The sequence below is a fragment of the Chinchilla lanigera genome, unplaced genomic scaffold (assembly GCF_000276665.1).
Source record: "Chinchilla lanigera isolate Chin_1 unplaced genomic scaffold, ChiLan1.0 scaffold00028, whole genome shotgun sequence".
Classification (NCBI taxonomy): Eukaryota; Metazoa; Chordata; class Mammalia; order Rodentia; family Chinchillidae; genus Chinchilla; species Chinchilla lanigera.
Window position 1 is genome coordinate 7,643,944 of NW_004955429.1, and position 22,516 is coordinate 7,666,459.

General features: G+C 38.4%; 1 protein-coding gene across 4 annotated transcripts in view; it reads left to right on the plus strand.

Moving 5' to 3' along the window:
* The window catches only part of Nebl (nebulette), a 170,690-nt gene that overhangs the window by 83,950 nt on the left and 64,224 nt on the right, over positions 1–22,516 (plus strand). For all 4 annotated transcript variants that reach the window (XM_013515481.1, XM_013515484.1, XM_013515482.1 and 1 more), the window contains 7 exons: positions 3,577–3,690; positions 5,563–5,667; positions 9,726–9,830; positions 11,669–11,776; positions 15,554–15,664; positions 18,570–18,680; positions 20,948–21,058. In XM_013515481.1, coding sequence (XP_013370935.1) covers positions 3,577–3,690; positions 5,563–5,667; positions 9,726–9,830; positions 11,669–11,776; positions 15,554–15,664; positions 18,570–18,680; positions 20,948–21,058 — 765 coding nt within the window. The remainder of the gene's footprint in view (positions 1–3,576; positions 3,691–5,562; positions 5,668–9,725; positions 9,831–11,668; positions 11,777–15,553; positions 15,665–18,569; positions 18,681–20,947; positions 21,059–22,516) is intronic.

Here is a 22,516-nt window from a genome sequence, read left to right on the forward strand (position 1 = left end):
TTTACACAATTTTCAGTGGTCGTATATATGTATGCATGTGTGTTTTAAATATCTACTTCACTTTCCACTTCCAGGGCCTACAGAGAGAGGGCTTCTGTGTCTTTGATCCGTCACTATAGAATGGCATAGATTAGGCTGTCAAATATGTAGAGACTAATTCAACAAATTCCCTCTGGATTATTGACATTTGATGCAAAGCCAGTTAGGATGTTATTTTTGTAAAGAAAATGAGGACAGAGGTAGTATTTTTTGTACAATTCAGGCTTAAAAATGATTGATTTTTTTAAAAACATGGGCTTTAGTAGAAATCTGTTTGTACTGTCTTCTTTACCCATTTATAGTTTAATTTCATTCAAAATTGGTGAGGATTTATGCAGCTAGATAGGTAAAGATGTGTTATTTCTTACTTTTCATTTTCAGGGGGTAGTTAAGGTGCACTTAGCAAATTTCAATTTCCTGACATTTGCTTCTGTGGTTACAATGAACAGTTCTTGTTCAGGGTCTACATTTTTCCACTTTTGCTGGCTCTTAGTGAGTCCGGCTCGTAAGTGAGATCATGGAGAAGCCGGATCCCTCTCACAGTTAGAACCCTAATGGGTTTAGAAGTCATGCTTCATGCCAGAGCGACACTGGCTCTTTCCAGATGCAGTTATGAGGACCAGTTTAAATGAAATCACTGAAGCTTAGCAATTTCAGCCTGTGAAAGTCCTGTGAAAGTTAAAATTCTTTAGAAAACTTCCAGGAGTTTGATCCTATATAGCCATCATATATATATAATATATTTATATATACTATATATATCTTAATATATGGTCAAGGACCATATGTATCAGGGCTAGGTATGATGTAAATAAAGTCAGTCATATGGAGCAAAAGTAACTTCATTAGTTTCCAGAATAATTAATCTAGATATAAGGAGTAGTATTTTGTCTCAAAGCCAACACTTATCTCTCCCTTTCTCAAATGGTCTTAAACATGGAAGGGCTATGCCTCGTTCATGAGTGGGTAACCAGTCACAGGCAGAGCAGAGTGTCCCTGGGATCTCCCACATGATGAGTGTGGGCGGGTAGGAGGTCAGACTCCGGACTCCGCTGTGTTGGTTGAAGACAGGAGAATGATTAAGTGTATTTGTGTCTCTACCAAGTGAACCAGTCAGAAGGGGAGAGGTGCGACACACTGAAAGGTCATGTTCTCAGTTCCTGTATGCACAAACCTTACAGAAAGAGCGAAGCAAGAAAGAGTTGTGTGTTTGTGCTTGCTCAATATATATTTCAAATAATAGAGTTATTTTACTTTGCTGTTAATTAATAAGAAAAACTGTTTTGTTTAAATCAAATCACTCAGGCTACTGGAGGTTAGAATGAAATAAAATTTACCACACTTTGCTTATTATTACAGTCAGCACAGCAGATGAATGACAGATTGATTATTGTTTTTCAGAAATATACATTTTCTTGGAAGAGCAAATGCCAGGTTTAATAACTGATAAGTTGCCACTTTCATTTGCAAATAATGCCACACTAGACATAGCCCGTGCTCCTAGCATAATCATCCTGGGAACTCCTGGTTGTGCAAAAACACTGCAGCGAGCTTCCTGAGCACTGATCATAGAATCTGTTCATACCATTTAGCTGATGCATACCTAAGAAACTCATGATGTATGAGGCTGGGAAAATGACAAGCCCAGAGGAAACCTGGTGCAGGTCAGCACTTCATAGCTGGAGCAGATGGTGAGATGCAGGCAGCTAACATCTGAGAGTGGTCCGTGATTCCTAGACGGCAGGAAGAATTTCATTTAGAAAGCAGGCATATTGCTGAATCTGGTGGCCGAGAGGCATGTAAATGGAAGCCAGTTGAAGAGTCCGCCACCATTGTTGAGCAAATGCCCCCAAGACATCAAAACCTTAGGTGAGACAAAACCAGTCCTTAAACGTGGTGAGCAGCACCATCGCAGAGGGGTGGACTGTGGCATTTCAGGCAGGACCGGGCAGAGAGAACTTCTGTTTCTGTGCCAACTACCGAGAAAAGCAGGGGAGGAAACCTGACTTAGCAATTTGTGCTATTATCCCTGATATCTGAAGATAAAATAATCATTTTTTTTAAAAAATCAAAATCTTTCTTGTTTTAGAGAGGCTTCACTCATTGTGTAGAAGTGAATGGGAAATGAAGACAAATGGGAAAGTGGAGAAGGATTGGAGGGAGAGAAGGGAAAAATAAATTTTACAAGGTCTCATGAGTATCAGAAAGTTGTTATTATTAAGTACAACTGCATGGAAAATATTTTGTGCAAGCCAGCTTGAAATATTTCCCAAATGCTATGTTCCCACCTCAATTTTTACCGAGTCTCTCTCATCTGTATTGGACATGGGTCCCTCAGACAGGCTATCACTTTAAGAGGCTTGATTGAAAAAGATGACACAAACCATTCCCAGATTGCTGTTTACTAAAGATTTCTGGGAGGCAAAGTCTTAGACAGATGCATAAACGTGCATTACAAGAATGAAGCAAAAAAGCAAAAATATTGTAAGAATTGTAATATAAAAATTGTATACAAGAACAAAACAGCTTACTTTTGGCTTTTGAAATCTATTCCTCTTTTGTCTACACAAATAAAAGGGGCGTGAGATGTAAGTTAAGTTTATTTACCTACTTACTTCATTGGAAAAAAGCTCGTGTCTATTTTAATTAATTATAGCACATAGTCACATATTTCTTTATCAAGGGAGAAAGGTACAGTTCTGCAAGATAAGTGAGTAGCCCTTCTTGTTATTGCATGTCTGCTTAAAAAATAAGAATAATTTAGAGTGACTCTTAGAGGTGGTTTTCCTGCTGAATGAATTGTGGAGTTAAAGCAGAGAAATTTAAAAATGCAGTAGAGCTTTTGTAAATGGGAAAGTGAAGGATTGGAGGGAGAGAGGGGAAAGGGGATTAAAAAAAGAGAATTAAGATGTGCTGTGTACACGTACAAATCCTCCACGATGAATGTGACCACTATGCACTGCAATGATGTGCTAATAAAAATAATTTTAAAAGCCCCTCCCCCCAAAAGAAAAAAAGTAAATACATTAAATACGGCCAGGACATTTCGGAAATGCATTTCCTAAAATTAAACTTTTGAAGAAGTGAACTACAGGAAATGATGAGAAAAACCACAGTATGAACTTAGCACTTTATTGGGGTTAATTTCCTTAGGTAAATGCATATTCAGATTCCAGGACCAAGAATCCATTATGCAGACACAATAGACCGTAAGATATTTGTGCTCTGGAGTTCTGTTTGATCTAGATTGCAAAAGTACAGAAATAGAAGCTGGCTTTTAAAACTTTTGATATTTTAATGCCTGGTGCTCGTGAGTAGCATCTCGGTGCCTAACTCATTGCCTTTATGATCAATCTTCAGGTCTCATTTAAAACAAAATTATGTTTCATTAAGCTTTATAAAGGATCAGGGATACTGGGAACTTTAATTGTGCTACCATTCATTTTTAAGGTGGCTTTTCATTTGGTCTCTTTAAAAATCAAATGGATTACTTCTCATTGTAAATGTTACTTAATATAACCTATTTTTTCGTGACAGGTTAAATATAAAGAAAAATTTGAAAACGAAATGAAGGATAAGAAACATCATTACAATCCCCTTGAAAGTACTTCTTTTAGGCAACGTCAACTTGCGGCCGCGCTGGCGAGTGGTGTAAGTTGTAATTCACAGAAAATTACTTTCAATATCTTTTGATTCATGTTACTTCAGAACTAACTGTTATAATTACTAATACTTAATCAAGATCATATAATTTCCAACTAATTTGTAGTTGAAAACATGAAAGCATACTTTCCTGAAGCTTTTGTTTTTTAGAAAAAATATATTATTATAATTTACTATTAATGGCTGCTGATTACTAATTAGGTAAAAAGCAGGAATAGTATTACAAATAAAATTATTATGTCTGAATAAGACTAGAAATAGATTATAGAGTTTTGCAGAAAAACAGTATTATCACAAATTAGTAGGTAGGACAATAATTAACTCTCAATTATACCCATGACACTGGGTTTATTATAAAGTACTACCTGATATATGGTAGTTTATTATAAAGAAATGTTTAGAAATTATACTGTTAATGACATAATTTCTTTCATATCTCTCATGTACAGGCTATTAAATACTTCTTGTAAGATTTGCTTTTATTTCATGTTTTAGAAGATAATCAGGATTCCTTTGATAAGAAATAATGTTTTAAATTCTTAGTAGAAGTAAGGAGAATGGAAAACAGAAACACTGAAAAAATTGATTGCTTTGTTGGAGTTGAAATTGTTCAGAGAACCTTTTCAAGAATGAAAATTAAATATTATCAGAATATTACCCTGTTAGATCATTTAAACCTTTCAGTTCCCATTGTCTCCTTGAGAATTAGTTTATTTAGCTTTCATTAATGTTTGGAAGGTATTGTTTGTGTTCAGTAACCAACTTTTACTTATTCCCAACAATTGAAATTTGAGTTTTTGTGTCTTAGGACTCATGGGAATATCAGGATGATTTTTTATTTGATTGTGTGTGTGTGTGTGTGTGTGTGTGTGTGTGTGTGTGTGTGATAAATGTAAAGGAACAGGAGATGAAATTTACTTAAAGGAACGTTGAGCCTAGTGCTGAAAGCTCATGGTTTACAGTCAGATTGCCTCAATTTAAATCCTACTCTATAGCTTCTATCCTTTATCTTTCTGTGACTCAGTTTCTCTTTTGTAACCTGGGTGTGCTTAAAGTACCCACCTGCTGGGTTGCGGTGGAGATTAAATACCTCACATTTGTAGAGAAGTCTCTGGCATATAGTAAGTGTTCAAAATGCTTGCTATTATTAATATTTTATAATTTTATTATTAGTGTGATGTTTCCAAATCAGCTTGTAGAAACAAACCCCCTAGCAAAACAGGTCTATATGGCGACAGAAGGAAAAATACCAAAGAGCTAAAATCACCAGAAAGCAAAATTGAAATATTTCAGTAATGGCTGAAGAATAAAGTGGCTCTTCTCCCTTTTTTATTTTTCCTTCCTTCTTCCTTTTTTTTTTTTTTTAAATCTTTTGTTGTACTGGGGAATAAACCAGAGCCTTTGCACTGAGCTACATCCCCAGCTCTTTTTTTAAAAAAAAATTTAAATTTTGAGACAGAATCTCATTAAGTTGCTAAATTTTCAGAGCTCAAACTTGTGATCCTCCTGGCTCAGCCTCCCAGAATGCTAGGTTTACAGGCATGCACCACCATACCTATCATTTCTTTATTTCTTGAAAGTCAGGTTCCTGTATAATTGCTTGATTTTGTTGACAGCATCCTTTCCGAATATGAAAACAGTAAAGGAATTAAAATATCAAGTCCCTAGGAAGAAAACTTTTTACTCATTCAGTAGTGAATCAGCACCATCTAGTGGTTGCCTGTAAACCCATCTGTCCATTGACCACTAAATGATAATGCTACTTTTATGTTGTATTAAAAATAATAACAATCATGGTAATATTGCAAAAGCAAATTTTCTTCTCCTAGATGGTATTTTTGTCTCATGTTATTTTCATAGGTGAATTACAAGAAAGACATTGAAAATATACACGACCCGGTTTCCGATCTCCCAAATTTGTTGTTTTTAGACCATGCCTTGAAAGCCAGCAAAATACTCAGTGGAGTAAGTGGGTTGTTGACGGCAACTGTCCTTGTTGTGTAGCTCTGCGAAGCCAGTCTGCCTGCCTTGTTCATGAGCTCACCTGCTTCCTTAGATGTCCCCGGCACCATTCCACCCCCGATGACTAACTCATTGAGCAGTAGCGACCTGCTTGGGTAAACCCCACCAAGGCTGCCCTTTTACCCGGGGAGTTCTTGCTGTGTAGCGTCTCAGTATCTCTTGAATGCAACTGAACTTCCAGGAGGTGGGGAAGTGCTCTTTCTTCAAAGACCAGATAAGATTGGGCATCTTCGGGGTGGACTCTGCAATTATTCTTTCTGTCCGTCTTCTCTCTCCTTCTGCATCGTATTTGAAGCCACTGGAAGTTCGGGTTTGTGAATCAGGGATCTTTTATGCAGGCCAGAGAAGAGAATCTGGTAGTTAGTGTGCCTTCAATAGCATAAAAATGGTCTTAGTCTGAATTTCAGTTTCTCTGAAGATAAACTGTACAGATGCCTCTATTTCACTGTCCCCATGCTTTTAGTCTCGTGATGCCATCTGTGTGCTCTTCCAAGGCAACTAGGAGTAGAAGGTGAGCACTTCATGTCCTGGCAAAAAGCTCTGTGTTCAGTGGCCACGTGTCTCATCAACCCTTCATGCCCATGGACCCCACATTGGCGGGTTCTCCTGACTCACGACCCCGTGTTGCTTCTGATTCCGTTTTGTTCCTCTCAGGGTGCCCCATGGTGATGGTGGGCTCCGCTTTGACTCTGAATAATTTCCATTATTTTAATAAAGGCTTCTTCACTCAAAATTGTCTGAATTTGCTGCATAGGCATGGATTCGGTGGAGAAGTGTATGTTGGGCCAGGCTTGAGAAAAAGTGAGGGTAGTTGTTTCAGTGGATGCACCCACAGGCATCAACTTGAAAGTCTGTACTCAAAACTTAGCTCCCAAACTGAAGTGGTGAGAAGCAGCTTCACTTCAGCTTTGGAAGTACCATATCTACAGTTGTTTATAAATAAACAACTTAAAATGAGGACAGACTTGTTTTGGCCAAGGATTTTGGACCAGATCACCCGGCCCCATTATTGCTGGGCACGGATGAGACAGAACATCATGGCGGAAAGGGCGGAAGGGAATGGTGGAGGAAAGCTGCCCACTTCCGTGCCAACCGGAAGCAGAGAGAGAGGAGGAGGAAGAAATGGGCCAGAGGCAGGACATGGTCTCCAAGGCCCTGTCCCTAGGACACCCCCTTCAACCAGGTTCTCGGTCCTGTGTTTCCGGCATCTCCTCCCAGCCCATCACTAATCCCTCCTTAGTGGATCAGTCCGTCAATGACGTCAGGGTCCTCAGGGTCCAGTCACCTCCTGGAGTCTCATCTCTAAGTGTTGCTGCTTTAGGAACCAAGCTGGTAACACATGAGCCTTGTGGGGACATTGCATGTCAGACTTGAACACCACTAGCAGTCTATTTATTTTTTGAGATTGTTGACTTTTATTTTATAATAATAATGAAAAAATTAGAATTTAACATAAATTATTTTCAGCGTCTCCTCAGTGGAGAAAAAGCATCGCAATCATATGTCCAGCTTTTTTTTTTCTTGTTCTTTTTTTATAGTACTGGGATTGAACCCAAGGTCTTCTTACTGAACTACATTCTCAGCTCATCTTTATTCTGTGTTTGAGACAGGTCTCACTAAGTCACTAAGTTTCCCAGGCTGGTCTTGAACTTATGATCCTCCTGCCTCAGCCTCCCAGAGTCCTGAGATTACAGGTGTGTGTCACTATGCCCGGCTTGTTCCACTTCTGTATTCCACTGAAAATTTTGTGCAGATAAAAATCTTCATTCAAGTAATATTCTTGCTTAGATCATAGATATTTGTTTTAGATATAGATCATAGATATAAAATTGTGGCTGGATGATTATTTTAAGTGTCAGAAAGTTTGACTGACAAAAAATTGCATTACTCCAAAGCACCTGCATATTAAAATTATACAGTGATACATTGGCTCAAAGTTACCATGCATTAGAAAAGTTGCCTTTTAAATCTTAATGTAAAAAGATAGAAATTTTCTTGATTTAGACAATTTAACTTTAGTAAAAGGTTGAATAAGAGATTAGTCAGTAAAGACTTCTGACAAGATTAGTTGTCAATTTGTTATAAATAGCTGTTCCTTAAAGACTTCTAGATAGAGGTCTTTGGTGTACATCAGAATGTTTTTTATTTTAACATCTAGAGTGGGGCAACCCATTCATTTGGGACCCCTTCTATCTCCTGGGAGCTATTCCTATTCCCCATTCCCCATTCCTACTCTCCAATAAATTTTCCTACTGAAAAAATGTAGGGCGTAGGGTGAAATTAATGCCTTACACATTTGTACAGTCATACTAATTACATTTTTAAGGAAACATTTTCCCCTGGAAAATGGAGCTCTTAAAGTTTTCAGTTTCTCTTACAACTTTACATAGATTTAAAATATATATATATATATATATATATATGGTGTTACTCCATCACTGCCACTAGGCGGCAACAGAGACTATTATATATACAGAAGTACAAATTCATGTACTGGAAATGTCTTTTGCAGATTTCAGTTCAAGTAGGTTTTGTTTTTGTTTTCTAAAATAGGATTTTCTGAATTTCTTCATAGCTGAAATAGCTTATTGTGTTGAGAACAATATTTACCCATCTTTTCTTAGTATCTCTCCATTATTCCAAATACAATACCCTAGTAGTGTTTAGTTCTGATTTTAAACAATAACATATTTTAACTTACCGTTTTCAAGTCATGATTATTTTATAAATATATATTATAAAATAACTTCTAGTCACATTATAAAGTATGTTAAGTACATCATCATTTTTCAAGGTTTTTTCTTTGAGACAGGGTCTCACTGTATAGTACGGGCTGGCCTTGAACTCACCATGTAGCCTGGGCTGGCTTCAAACTCACGGTAATCTTCCTGCCTGAGCATCCTGAGTGCTGAGATTACAGGCGTGTGCCACCACATCTGAGTTTTTTTTTCTTAAATTAGTAGAAATCCAATGTTTAGAAGTTGTTCTCTTTGGTCAAGACATGCTATGTGAATGTTGCTCTTTTGGTGCTTTTCTCCCTCGTTTTATTTTGGTTAGGGTTTGGGGGACCCAAGTCTTTGCTTCCTGGTTGCCTCTGTGGATCATTGCTTTGTCCTACATGGAGCAGCAACTCTCTAGCTGCAGGTCGGCTGGATGTCCTGTCTCTCCATCCCTGGTGCCGGTTCTTTTCCCCTTTCACCGTTCCATCTGTGGAGCCCATTGCCTAACGAGCAACCAATCAGCTTCTTCAGTCTCTGTAGCCTTGAGTGTCTGGCAGCTACTGTTCACTTCTGAAGTCTTTTCCAAATGGGGCAAAATAACTACCTGTCCACTCTCCAGGGATAAAAGTCTTGAAGCAGTTTGGCTTTATTACTGCCCATTGTGTTTCAAGTCCTGCTGCTGACAAACTGGGCGTGCTGCCCATCGGGGCTTCCTAAGTATCCTGTTCACCTGTGTGTCAGTAGTAGCATCAATCCAAGTTCTTCCTCTTAAAAATTCAAACAGCTATACCTGGTTTCCTCAATTTCTCTTCCGGGTACTTCTTACCCTTTGGAACTAGGAAAATCAGCTGACCCATTTCTCATTGTCTTGTTTTCCTTGTGACTACAATCCTCACGGCCAAACCATCAGAGATAACTTTTTTCTTCCTTTCCTCTAATTTCCTTCCTTTTTGTCTCTTTCTTTCCTCCTCTTCCTGCCCTTTGCCCTCTCACTGCTGATCCACAGGCTTCTGCATTGCCGCTTTTGCTGCTGTGGGTGACCCTTATGCCGTGTTCACAGCTGCCTGTCCTCAGGATCCTCCCTGTGCTGGCCGCGCTGCCCTATCTTGTGCTGCCTGTTTCTCTCAGTGTCAGGAATCTTGGTGCCAGCTGATTGCTGACGGAGACTTGCTACTAGTGCTGTCCCCTGGGGTGGTTTGTGTTTTTGTTTGCTTTCATAAGCATTCTTGACTCTAATCAGTCTCTTCTACCCTAAATTGGTCTCCATGTTCTGTATTTTAGCGAGAATATAAAAAGCTGTTCGAGGAAAACAAAGGCACGTACCATTTTGACGCCGACGCCTCGGAACACCTGCACCATAGAGGAGTGGCCGCACTCCAGAGTCAGGTACGCACCCACTGGGCACCCGCTGGCCTTGCAGGACCGTTGTCACCACTGTGACACCCACTGCTGGGCGCCTCAACTGAGAAGGCGCAGTTGCTGAAAAGAACAGAGCCTGAAAACATAAACGTTGCTTCGGGAAACCTCAGGCACCATTTCCTATTTATGGGATCAGAAAAGCTTGACCCATGTTTCAATAAAAAGGTCTTTCATAAAGTAACAGTTCTGTCACCTAGTTAAGAACTTCAAATGTGGGAGTTAAACTGTGGTCAAAGCTCAGGATTTACATCTGACTCATTATTTTGAGCTGCAAAATTTTCCAGATGCAGAGCTTATTAGTATAATTTCTCAGTGCTCTTACACATGTTATTGAAAAGGGAAAACAGTCTTGCCAGTATATCCTTAATTAATGTGTTTTGCCACTATGAAATCCTATGTGACTTAGAAAAGACTTTTAAAAACTATCTTCCTATCTGACTTTAAAGTGGATATCTGTTTTTTTTTGTTCTGAATTTAGTTGCTGAAGATGCCATTTCTAGCATCTGCTAAGATAAAAATTCACACAACTTTCCAAAATGTATTCTGTGAAGTGTAATTGTATGCCTACCTGCATTTATTTGAAAAATATACAAACTAGCTCCTCTTTAATGTTTGGAAATATACATTTTAATTTCTTTCAGTTATTTTCATTTCATTTTTTTCTTCACCAAACTTTACCCTAAAATAGTATGCTGTTATGCTTCCAACACTTTTGATGGTCATTCTTTTCTGCAATCAAAATATGTCTACTAATGGGTATTTAAAAGTTATTTATATTTCCAGTCATCACAGAGTTCTAAGCATTGAAAACTTTTGGTTTAAATTATCATTAACATCCTCATTATTATAAAACTTGAACAATAATTTCCTGAAGTTGTTATAGCTAAGAATTTTTATGAAAATGCATTTCTGGATAAGGTAATCCTGATCACAGTTAATCAACTTAGTTTAAAAAGGTATATTGCCCAAAAAGTCAACCACTCTGATGGCTAACATATAATTTTAGCTCCTGTTTTTACATAGAAAATTTCATTCATTTTATAAACTAAAATAAGATGAAGACTGGCCATCATTGAAATACTAATTCACAATATGATATGGTTAAGTAATGGAAAGTAAAGAGAAAAGAAATCACATCAAAGGTCTGTGTCTATGTTTCATTCAGTGCCTTATAGAAAAACGTAGCAGTTCTTTTGACAGAAAGATAGGCTATCAAACCTGTATTTTCTTAATAGGATCCCTCCTTCTTCCTTCCCCTTCCCCCATATATATCTTGTCAAATACCTGGACTATGTACTTCCATATTGTATATATGTATATGCACGATATATATATATATATTTTTTGGTTTTTTTCTGGTACCAGGAACCAAACTCATGACCTTGCGCTTGCCAGGCAGGCACTTTGCCGCTGAGCTAAATCCCCAGCCCCGCACGATATTATTTGACAAGAGACTTTATATAGTCCTTTATGCAAGTTCATTATTTAGTTGTGCTTTTATCCCTTAAAACTTTTTATATATTACCCACTTACTTTCTTTGTGTATCATTGTCAGGGAATTCAGTGATCATCCTAAATAGCTCAAATAACTTGGTTTTAGAAAACAGTATGATATGTTTGGATCCTCATTTATTTTGCTTTAATCTGTATAGGGCTGTTGATTTTTTTTATGTAGTGTTCTTTCTTTTTACTTTCTCTTTTGGTGTGGGTGTTGAACCTAGGACCTCACACATGCTAAGCACACACTGTACCGCTGAGCTACACCCCCAACCCTCATTTTAATATTCTTATTTCTTTCTATAAAGGTTAAATATAAAGAAGAATATGAGAAAAATAAGGGGAAGTCAATGCTTGAATTTGTTGAGACTCCATCATATCAAGCTTCAAAGGAAGCTCAAAGGATGCAAAGTGAGGTAGCCCACTGGACTTGTTATTAGTTGTTCAATGTGTATGGGACTTGTTTTGTCACTCAGAAAGGACTAGAAAGTGGTTGGGAATGCTTAGTGGGCTGAGAGGGAGAAGCACATCTCTGCAGATTCCGGAACCTGCATTCTTGGCCTGGAGCCCACAGCCCGGAGTCTTGTCTGGGGCTTTGACGTTGACCTTAATTTTTCTCATTTGGTAAATATGATTATCAAGCCAGATAAGCTCTTAAAGCTCTTAGTCACGATTCCATGATTATAGAACTGACATTTTCAGATTTTACCGCTGTAAAACTATGGCAAATATCTACATGCTAAAAGAAAATGAAGGGCTGGTTGCTTTACTAATTTCCCACTTGCAATAAAGGAGAACCAACATTTATTAAATTCTCATTCTAGGCTGGGTAATATACTAAGAGCCTTATATATGTCTGCTCATTTAATCCTCAAAGTAATGGCAGTAGGAAGGTATTATCTCTAGGTTGATAATATATCCACTGACATTAATTCTGTTAAATAAAATTACATATCTAGTAAATTCCAGTGCTTTAGGATGGAGTTAAAACCATCCACAATTCCTTGTTTTTTTACAGACTTATTTGATTTATTTTTCCTTTCTCGGTGAATAGCTGAATTATTTTCCTACTTACTTTGTTCCTAGACTAAGATATCGCTGAGTTACATACAGATATTCCTCAGACTGGGTTTTCTTTGTCCTAGTGAGATTTCTTCTTCTCTTCTGTTCAGGGAACCAGACATATGGATATAAGGTTGTGTCAGTAGCCAACATCCACATTCTATGGGAACACCTGGGTTATTACTTCCAAAGGGCAGAAATAATGGTTAATATGAGTACCAACCAGTTGACTGTGCTCCATGGTCAGGCCTTTCTCCAGTAACAAGATCGAAACCTGAGGCAGTGATAATGTCTGGAAAACACCTAGGGCAGGAATTTTGTCAGCATTTGCTAGTTGTTGAGAGGTCATAACCCATCTTCAGATATCCCTGAGGTGTGTCAGGAGGGAGACATCACCTTTGTCTTCCCCGTGGTCCCCTGCACACTGCGTCTCTGTTCCCTCCTTCCCTTTGTTGGTCTCTAACTACAGAAACGTTCACACTGAGGACCCTTATATCATTCTTGTCCTGTGGTTCCTTCTTTTTCCATAATCTAAGTAGTTAACTCTCCTCCCCGCCAAGAAATCCTGGGCCTTACAGTTCATGGTTAACACATTCTGATGCCATGTTTCTGAACTAGAAATGGTGATAATTTATGATTGTGGATTTTAGCTCCACATCTCTTGTGAGAGTCTTTGCTTTTTCTTCACCCAGTTGATTCTTTCCCTCCTGTCCAGTGAGACAGATTCGCCCTTTCCTTGTAGCCACAAGTCGAAGGTTCTTTTAGGCTCCTCAGTCGTTTACCCCTCTGCCCAGCGGAGCTGGAGGAGGGCAGACTCTTGCAGGAGAAAATACTTTTGGACCACATTTATCCACTGAAGCCTAGAAAAATAAAATATCCAAGAGTCTTACAGAAAGTTTGCTGTGGAAATGCCTTTACATATAGAACCAGTGAAGGGACAGAAGGAGAGTCAGCCGTCACGGAGGTGCTTTTCATTCCTGAGGGATGAGGCGTGTTTTCCTTTTTCCTCAGCCGTCCCTTGGCTAGTTCCGGTCATAGTTGCCTTTCCCTAATGACATGCTTCAGTAATGCTTTCCAGCATTAAGTGCTTTTTGAAGTGAAATATCAAATATAAGTAAATATACAGACACATATGTTTATATAACACTTTGTAGAGTCCCCTTAGCCTGAAAATTCCCTCAGCCTTATAACCATATTATCTTGCTGAGTTCCAAATTTAAAAAAGGGAAAACTTTTCATTTTTGTTTTTGGGATATCTAGAGTTCTTTAATTCCAAAGCCTCCCAGAGAAAATCCTTAATGAAGTTCGCAGGATACTTACTGTAGCCGTACACCGATGCTAAGAGAGGAGCGGCATGCTTCTTTCATTTTCTCTCATGGTTTGGAGAATTTCCTTATCCAAGCAGTTACCTTCTCTGTAATAAGTGCATAATAAACCTAGCATAACCTCTCACTTTGTGGGAATAATGATCTCATTCAGAATTCATTTATTTATATCATCTATATGATGTCATCAGAATAAAATATTTGGCTAGTTAATCTGGTCTTTGCTTAGTAAATATTTTGCACAAGTGCGTATTTTTATGATTTATAGAGACTGTGTTTTCAGTCATAAAACTTGATTTTCACAGGCGTAGCCCCAGTGCTAGAATTTTGAGAATCTTAGTCCAAGGGTGGCCGGGCAGATGAAGGGCAGCTGTTGTCATAGGGCCAGGTCTTTCCACAGCCACCATTGGCATCCCTTTCTCAGTTCTTATGGTGAACTCTCAACTAAAAAAGGATTTACTAAGCCAAATGTGGTGCCATGTGCCTCTAATTCCAGAACTCTGGTAGGCCAAAACAGGAAGATCACAAGTTTGAGTCTTGCCTGGCAACTAGGTGAAACTGTGTCTCAAAATAAAAAATGAAGAGGCCTGCGAATGTAGCTCAGGGAGAAGGTGCCGAGGCCCTGGGTTCAATCCCCAGAACCAAGAGGTAGGGGTTGGGGAGGATGATTTATCAGTTCCAAGTAAGATCTTCCTTAAAGTGTAACCTGATCCATGTCGAATTCCTTAATTTGTAGAGAAATTCTCAATGTCAAAATTATTAAACAAAAATGACCAATCCTCCCCTAATGCCCCTCCACTGCATTTTAGAAATGGTGTTTACTGAATTCACAAAAGATGGGGAATGGGAAGGATGAAGGCACTGTGGCCGTGAATGCTACTTTGGTTTAAGTGGATCTCAATGCCCCAGATTTTTTTCCAGGGGGTTGGATCTACTTCTTTTGGAGTGAACCAATCAGATTATCTAGTCAAATAGCCATACTTCTTGGTTCCTGCCCTAGAGTGGGTTGACCTGAATCAGACCAGTAGGATGCTAAGCAGCTTCGTGCAGAACGATTTGTTAGAGGGTTGTGATGATCCTTGATGTTTCTGCTCCTATTTGATAGAATCATGAAATTTAGAATAAAGGTGGAATTATTTTCCTATGACTAAGAGTCTGAGATGGTAGAATTATACAACAAAACATCAATTTGTTCTGGGAATTCTTGCTGTCATGTCTTTTCTTGTTTTAATTTTTATGAGTACCTGTTTGCTGTGTATAATATTTACATTCCTGGTGTGGAGTTGGAACATGTAGAAAACACATCTTAATTCCTTTTTTCATTCCCTTCCCTTTCCCCCCCCTCTACATTTCTTTATTCCTTTCCCTTTTCCCCCTCTATATTTCTTTATTCCCTTATCTTTTGAGAAAGATCACCTCCTACTTCTTGTTATCTACTTTTATTTTTCTCTTTACTTATAACTTGGGTTTCTCATATAAGTGAAACCATGTAGTCTTAAGCTTGTGTGTCTGATTTATTTCACTTAACATTATGGTCTCAAGGTGCATCCATTTTCCTACCTATGGCTCAAGCTTATCCTTCTTTATGGCAGAGTAGTACTCCATGGCATGTAAATACATTTTCTCTATGCATTCTTCTGATGTTGGACATAAAGGCTGCTCCCAAGATTCAGCTACTATTAGCTGCTATGAACGTAGACATACATGAAACACCAAAATAGGATGTCTGTAACTCTTTAGGGAAGATATGTTTTCAATAGTCACTAGGATTTCCTGCATCTAAAATGATATGGTCTCGTTTTACAGAAAGTTTACAAAGAGGATTTTGAGAAGGAGATTAAAGGAAGGTCCTCACTGGATTTAGACAAGACTCCTGAATTTTTACATGTAAAGTACATCACCAACCTTCTGAGGGAGGTAGGCTCTTGCTATTTTCTATTAAATATGAGAAAATGAAATCCAAAGAAATAACCCAGGACATTTTTACTGAACAATTCTCTACTAATTGAGTGTTTGAGATATTAACTTTTACACTGTCAAGTGTGTGTTGACACATCTATTTAAAGTTAAGGAAAAAAGTTACCTGGCTTTCCTGGAAAAACTTGAAAAATGTTGTGGTTTTGTCTTTTGATTGTAGCTCAGAAGCTCTAACGGCATTGAGTTTTATAATGTCATAGCAATTAGTTTTTTAAAAATATATTTTAAATATAGAGGGGCAAGCTTGATTATTTCAAATTTAGTTCTTATAAAGATATATTAGAATCAGCTTTTCTGGTAGCTTCTTTGTGTATTGTTACGAGGTTTGATATCAGAAATGAGGTGCTGGCAGTCTGGAGCTAGGATATATTATACGTAAATCCTCATGGTGGGGAAATTATGTAATTAGCATTTAGAACTGAGGAACTTGTGCCCATTTTTCATTTCATCTTTCTCCCCAAACATAAAGATACATTTTGGCTTAGAACTCAATATATTGAATTTGTTGAACATTAAGGTTTTCAAACTTGACAATTAAAAATATTGTGCTCGTGGTCCACCTGTCTTAAATGTGTTTTTTTAAATGGCTGAAAAGTAACCTGAAGCTCTTCCAACTCTGCTTAAACAGAAAGTGTTTCCTGAGTTTAATTGGGTTAAAAATAATGGGATAAATATAATGAAATAATGATACATCAAACAAATGGAACATATATTTTAAAAAATAGTGAAATTCCACTTCAGGTGAATTTTTGAACTGAGGAAATGATTTCAGGAAGAAGTGTCTTCAGTCAGCAAAAGAAATTGAAGCATAGTTCCTATGGAGAAGCACATCAGCAGGCGCTTTTTAATAAACAAATGTCAGCTGGCCGGAACTGTATCACTGAGCTCAGAGATTTAACATGAGTCACTCTGAAATGGTGCTTCCTGACATAGGCATGTAATTTCTGTAAGATTACTCTTGCTACTCTATTTTTTCACTTCTAGTTTCAATAAATTTTTTTTTTGAAATTGAAGATGAATCAGATGGCAACTTCTTACTATTACTGTCTTCTGTTTAAAAAGTATATGGTGCTCACATGAATTTTTAAAAGGGTGTCTTTTTATGACTGGGACACAGATGGCAATGTAAGAACTATTTTGAGATCCATAAATGACTAGTACATGCCATTGCCTTTTTCTTCTATTCCTCTCATATAAGGGGGGAAAATATGGCTAATTATTTGAAAACTGGTAACGTAATAGTAATAATGCTAGGAATTTTTCCATTAAACAGAATATAGCAAGATTAAGTTGATAACAATGTGCATTTATTGGTTCAGGACAGATGCACAGGATAGGATTGTTGTATTGGCGTGCTAGGGGATGCTATAACAAAATACCATAGACTGGGTAGCTCACAAACAGACATTTCCCATAATTCTGGAGAGTAGAAATCTCCAGATTGAGGTGCCGAGGGATTGGTTCCTGGTGTGAGATCTTTCTTCCTGGTGTGACAGCTGCCTTCTTGCTGTGTCCTCATAGAAGGAAAACTTTGTTTTTGTCCAACAAAGCCATTAATCCCATGATGGGAGTCACGCTCAAAGCCTCACCTAAACCTGATCATCTCCCAAAGGCATTTCTCACCACCAAAATAGCATTACATTGGGAGTTAGGACTTCAACATATGACTTACGAGTGGACATGAACATTTAGTCCATAACAACTAAGATTTAAAATCTTTAAATTATAGAGATGTCTAACTTTAAATCAAGCACTTGTGATTTAATTAAGTTATAACTTCCCCTTTTAAGTGTAAGCATTGAGCTATAAGTAGGTACTGCTTTCCTTACTTTGTGGATTTTACATTGACATTGCCACTTAGAGTGTCCAAAGTATCAATTTTTAAAATTAATGTCATTTGATTCCTTCTACTGCTCTTTGACATTGGTAGAACACACATTTTTATTTTCATCTTTCACATGGAAATCAGGGCTGAGTCATATGACCAAGTAAATGAAAGAGCTTTGTCACCCAGGTCATTTGACTCAGAGCCATTTCCAAGATCGTGGGTAGACCATGACCGTGCATAGTAAGCTATTAGTTGAAAAGAGAACACGCTAATTTAATTACACAGGACGAAAGGGAAATAGCATGAAATGCTGTCTAGAATTAACTGGAACCTGGTTTCTTATCATTAAAGGGAATTTCATCTTTCATCTGGCAAACAAGTCATAAATGAAACTTAGTTTAATGGGAAGAAGAGACTAATTATTTTATAGTGCAATTAAGGAAGATAACAAGCAACTACGACAGAGTAGCAAGGTCTGTAGAAGCATTTGTCAGGCATTTGGAGCTACTTGAAATACAGTACTATAAAAGGAGAAATTCAAACTACGTATTATCAATCTGTGGGAAATGATTTGGTTTTACAAATCTTTGAATAAAATGGAAACTTAAAAAAAATCTTTGGCCACAGCAATGCTTTTGATTGTGTAATTTTCCATTCCTTTCCAACTATATTCTTTTGGTAATTCCTTTCTCATAGACCTTTAAAAAACCTCAAATAAGCAATATGCAAATATTAAGATTTTCCTTACCGTATAGAGGAAAGACATCTTTTTCACAAATGCATGTTGGCTGCAAAACATTGGGAGGAATGATAAAGAGAAAAGACTGATAATATTGGATGCCTCTCTGAGTTTGACAGACGAGAAAATGAAATTTCGGTGGGAAAGAATATTCATGAATATTCAGCAGTCTAATTTCTTCCTTCCTAGTCGTAACTTCTCCTGTCTGTGATCTCTAGACAACACATAAAATAGTTAATTTCTCATAAGCTTTGAACGGTCATATCCTTATCTTATAGAAAGAATATAAAAAAGATTTGGAAAATGAAATAAAAGGGAGAGGAATGGAGCTTAATTCAGAAGTTCTTGATATTCAAAGAGCAAAACGAGCATCTGAGATAGCAAGTGAGGTGAGTACATTTATTTAACAACTTACAGGGTATGCATTTTCAGTTGATTTCCTTACCAAAAAATATTCAGCAAAGTTTATATACATCACGCAATTGACAGGTGTTGATGATAACAATCAACTATGTCCTAGTAGGGTCTTCTCTTACATTAGTGTGGGAGAAAAAGACCATTGCTCCTTTTTTTTTTTTTTTTTTTTTGTATTGCTCCTTTTTGAGAAAATCTGTATAATGGGGCATGATAGTTTTATGAGATTTGACTTGATCTTTCAAGCATGTAAAAAGTTAAAGATTAGGAAGGTCTGTTCTCATGATCTGTCAGTAACGGTGGTTGAAAAGTTCATGCCGTCTTGCTCTGAGCCCGCTTGCTGTCCCACCGTACCCAGCTGCTCAGTGAAACCCTTTCATCAAAGGAAAGTGGCCACTTCTCACTGTCTGTGAAATTTATAGAAGAAATGAAGTGTCTCCAAAGTACTTTCAATCTCTTACTCCTCATATTTTGCCATTATTTTGATGTCATATGCTGGCACCATGCTTTGAGGAGAATCTAGCTGAATTTAGCAGTCAAAAAGCTTGAAGCTTTGTCTCCGTATGTTGCACTGTAACGATGGTGATGATGAAGAGGGTGGTAGTGATGACAACCGCCTTAGTTAGGAACGGAAACCGATTTGAACTGGATTATGCGATAAAGGGAAATGTTAATCCATAGGATAGAAAAGTCCAAGATCCAGTTTCCTTCTGGTGGTCAAAGGAAATCCCTCTTCCTTCATCTGGCGGTTCTGTCATCTCTGTTGCCCTCACTCTTGGGCAGCTGTTGTGATGCGATGACCTGTGCTGACAGCAGAATAACTCATTGTCTATGGCCAGTTATCCCAGTGGGAAGTGAATGTCTGGTTCGTGGAGCTCCACTTAGGGTCCTAGGATTGCATCTGCTTGGATCAATTCTGTTCTGTGCTCACCACCGACCCAGCCATTGTGCCTGGGGTCAGAAGAATGCAGTGTGCTGAGTGGCTTTTCACAATGACTCATCGGTTTAGTTAACTTCCTGTGTCACTTAACAGTGCCCCAAGGACAAAGTGGTCTGCATTTATATGTAATTTTAAAAAATCGTATTAATCTTGGCTGTATTTATACTCTTTAAATAGATGAAAGATTTTAAAAGCATTTTAGTGCAATTAAAAACACATGTGGGGAAAGCCCGGTGGCGTGCTGCACACCTGTATCCCCAGCACTCTGGGAGACTGAAGCAGGAAGATTGCAAATTTGAGCCTAATCTGGACAGATTAGTGATTTAGCAAGACCCTGTCCCAAAGTAAATGAAAGAGAAAGAAAGGGGGAGTGAGAGGGAGAGGGGGAGGAGGAAGGGGAGGGAGAAAGGAGGAGGGGAAGAGGGAGGGGGGAGGAGGAGGAGGAAGAGAGGAGGGTATTTAAAATCAGTCCCCTAAAAGCATATGAATTGACAAGGGTAGAGGTAATTCTCTGCAGAAAATCATTGGAGCTTTTCAGGAATGGATGCCAGTCAATCATAAATATCAGATATCTCCTGAGGTGTCTTTGTCTAATATCGTTTTCACATAGTTCCGAAGTCCACAGTTTTGTTGCAATGCTATCTCCAGTCACTGTTTAGTCTTGTCATCACTTGTCAATAATGTTTGGAAAGATTGTGTTAAACCCTCCATGGCAGAGTCCATCCAGATGCAGATGAATGGCAATAAGATAACAGGAGTCGCAACAAATCAGTCCTTATTAGAAGGATGGAGTGGTGTGGGGGCATAGTGACGAAACACCAAAGAAAGCTCTCAGTATTGAGTTGTGTGCTAGGCTCTGTGTCGTGTGTGGATTCAGTGACCCTTCCTGCATCTGTTATCATCCCCACTTCACAGATGAGTAACCCAGAAATGGTAAGAAACATTCCCAGGGCCACACAGCTATTGAATGTCCTGGCCCCAGAGTCAGCCCTCTTTCTATAACGCCAACCCACTTGCACCCACGTCCTTACCCATCTGCTCTGGGACAATCTTCCATGAAGATTCTCTCCTGGTAATTGTCTTGACACTGAGACTCTTCAGAGCTTTACGTCCTTCTTCAAAAAGAATAGTACTATAGTTCTATGCAGTTCAGAAAACTTAGTTCTAGGTGATTAGTCAGAGTACAAGCGAGGCTGTGTGCTTCTTTCTTTTTAAATGTTTAGCTATTTTTTACTATCAGTGACTGCAGATGCATGTTTGTCTATGGAATGTCTGAATGTTGTAAAATGTTATCGTTTATAGCAAGAATACAGGAAGGACCTGGAGTCAATAATTAAAGGGAAGGGGATGCAAGTTGGCACCGACACCTTGGAAATGCAGCATGCCATGAAAGCTGCTGAGATAGCCAGTGAGGTGAGTAGAGTTAACCGTGAAGATCTTGAACTCATACTTGGAATTTAATAAATGTTAGCAACTTAATTAGTGCGTGGAGTTTTCAGAGTTCTCTGGCTGGTTTGACGGTAATGGAAGCCATTTCAAAATTGTTGTGTTTGTTTGAGAATTTATAGTTTTTGCATTGCTGGTATTCTTTAAGTACATCAAAAGAGGCTTAGGAAAAAGCATTTCAGTAGAATACACACACGTGTGTGCGCATACACACAACATCCTCCTACACGCCTTATTCCCTAATACAGCAAACTAATGGGAGAACAGTTGCCATTTTTGTGTGATTGCAAGTTCTTAAAATACCCTCTGTTGACTTCATCGCCAGGCCTGGAGTAGCTAGGGTCAGCATTTAGGGTGGAGACATTAGCTGTCCCCAATGACCATGTTTATTTATCCAGTACTGTGTTTTGCTTTATGTAGTACATGTAAACCCTATTAATTTAGAGGCTTTGTCTTAGATGCTGTGATATGATAGATATCACCTAACAAAGGTATAGGAGTCAGACTATATGTGTGTTTTTCAAAGGAAATATCCTACAACTGGCTTTATACCTCCTTTACTTGCCAGCAATTCTGAGGGCATAAGAGAATCACAGGAGGGAGACTGTTTTGGATAGGTGCTTTTGTAAGCAGTGTATGTGGAGAGAACTTTGAGGTGCAGGTTAGGGGGTGACAGTTACTCACCTCAAGGAAAGTTTACGTGGGGGTTTTCACGGGCTATTCAGAGCTCTTACATGATTCCTAGGGTCAGGAAGAGCTGCCTCAGCATTGACTACCATTCAGGGACTCCAGGAGGCCAGAGATGGCTGATTCGCTGCCTGGGGAGTTGCTATATCAGGAACTGCTTAATTCCCAGGGTTGGGCCCTGGCTGGGAAATGAGATGGCCGCGATTGGTTTAGACAGAGCTGGAAATGGCACGGAATTCCTAACCAACAAGGGTTCCATTTTGAAATGGCAGCCAGGGGTAAACAGGAGGACAGACTTGAAAACTCCCTGGTACCCCTCCTCTAATTCTGTTCTCTTCCTAGGAGATAGCCATTGTTGTAAGTTGTGGAGCCTTCCGCATCTGTTTTGATGTATACAAACATGCCCATGTAGCCTTAAAAAATCCTTCTATATAGTCATACTGTATACTCTGTTTTGTGTTTCTTTTTTTTCTCCCTGAATATTATGGGGCTTGTTCTACATCACTTCATACAGGCTAACCTCATTCTTATAGAAACATCATGGTTCAGTCCCCAGTTCTGAAAAAATAAAGCTGTGTTCTACAACTTGGATATGCATGTCACCATTTACCTTGTGTGTACATGGAAGATGTATAATGAAACATCCACTGTTCATATGCCTTTCGCCAGTTTGTTTTCCCAACCTCATCAATGAAGTCACTTTGATTCTCTTCACCACCAAGTATTATTCTCTAGCCT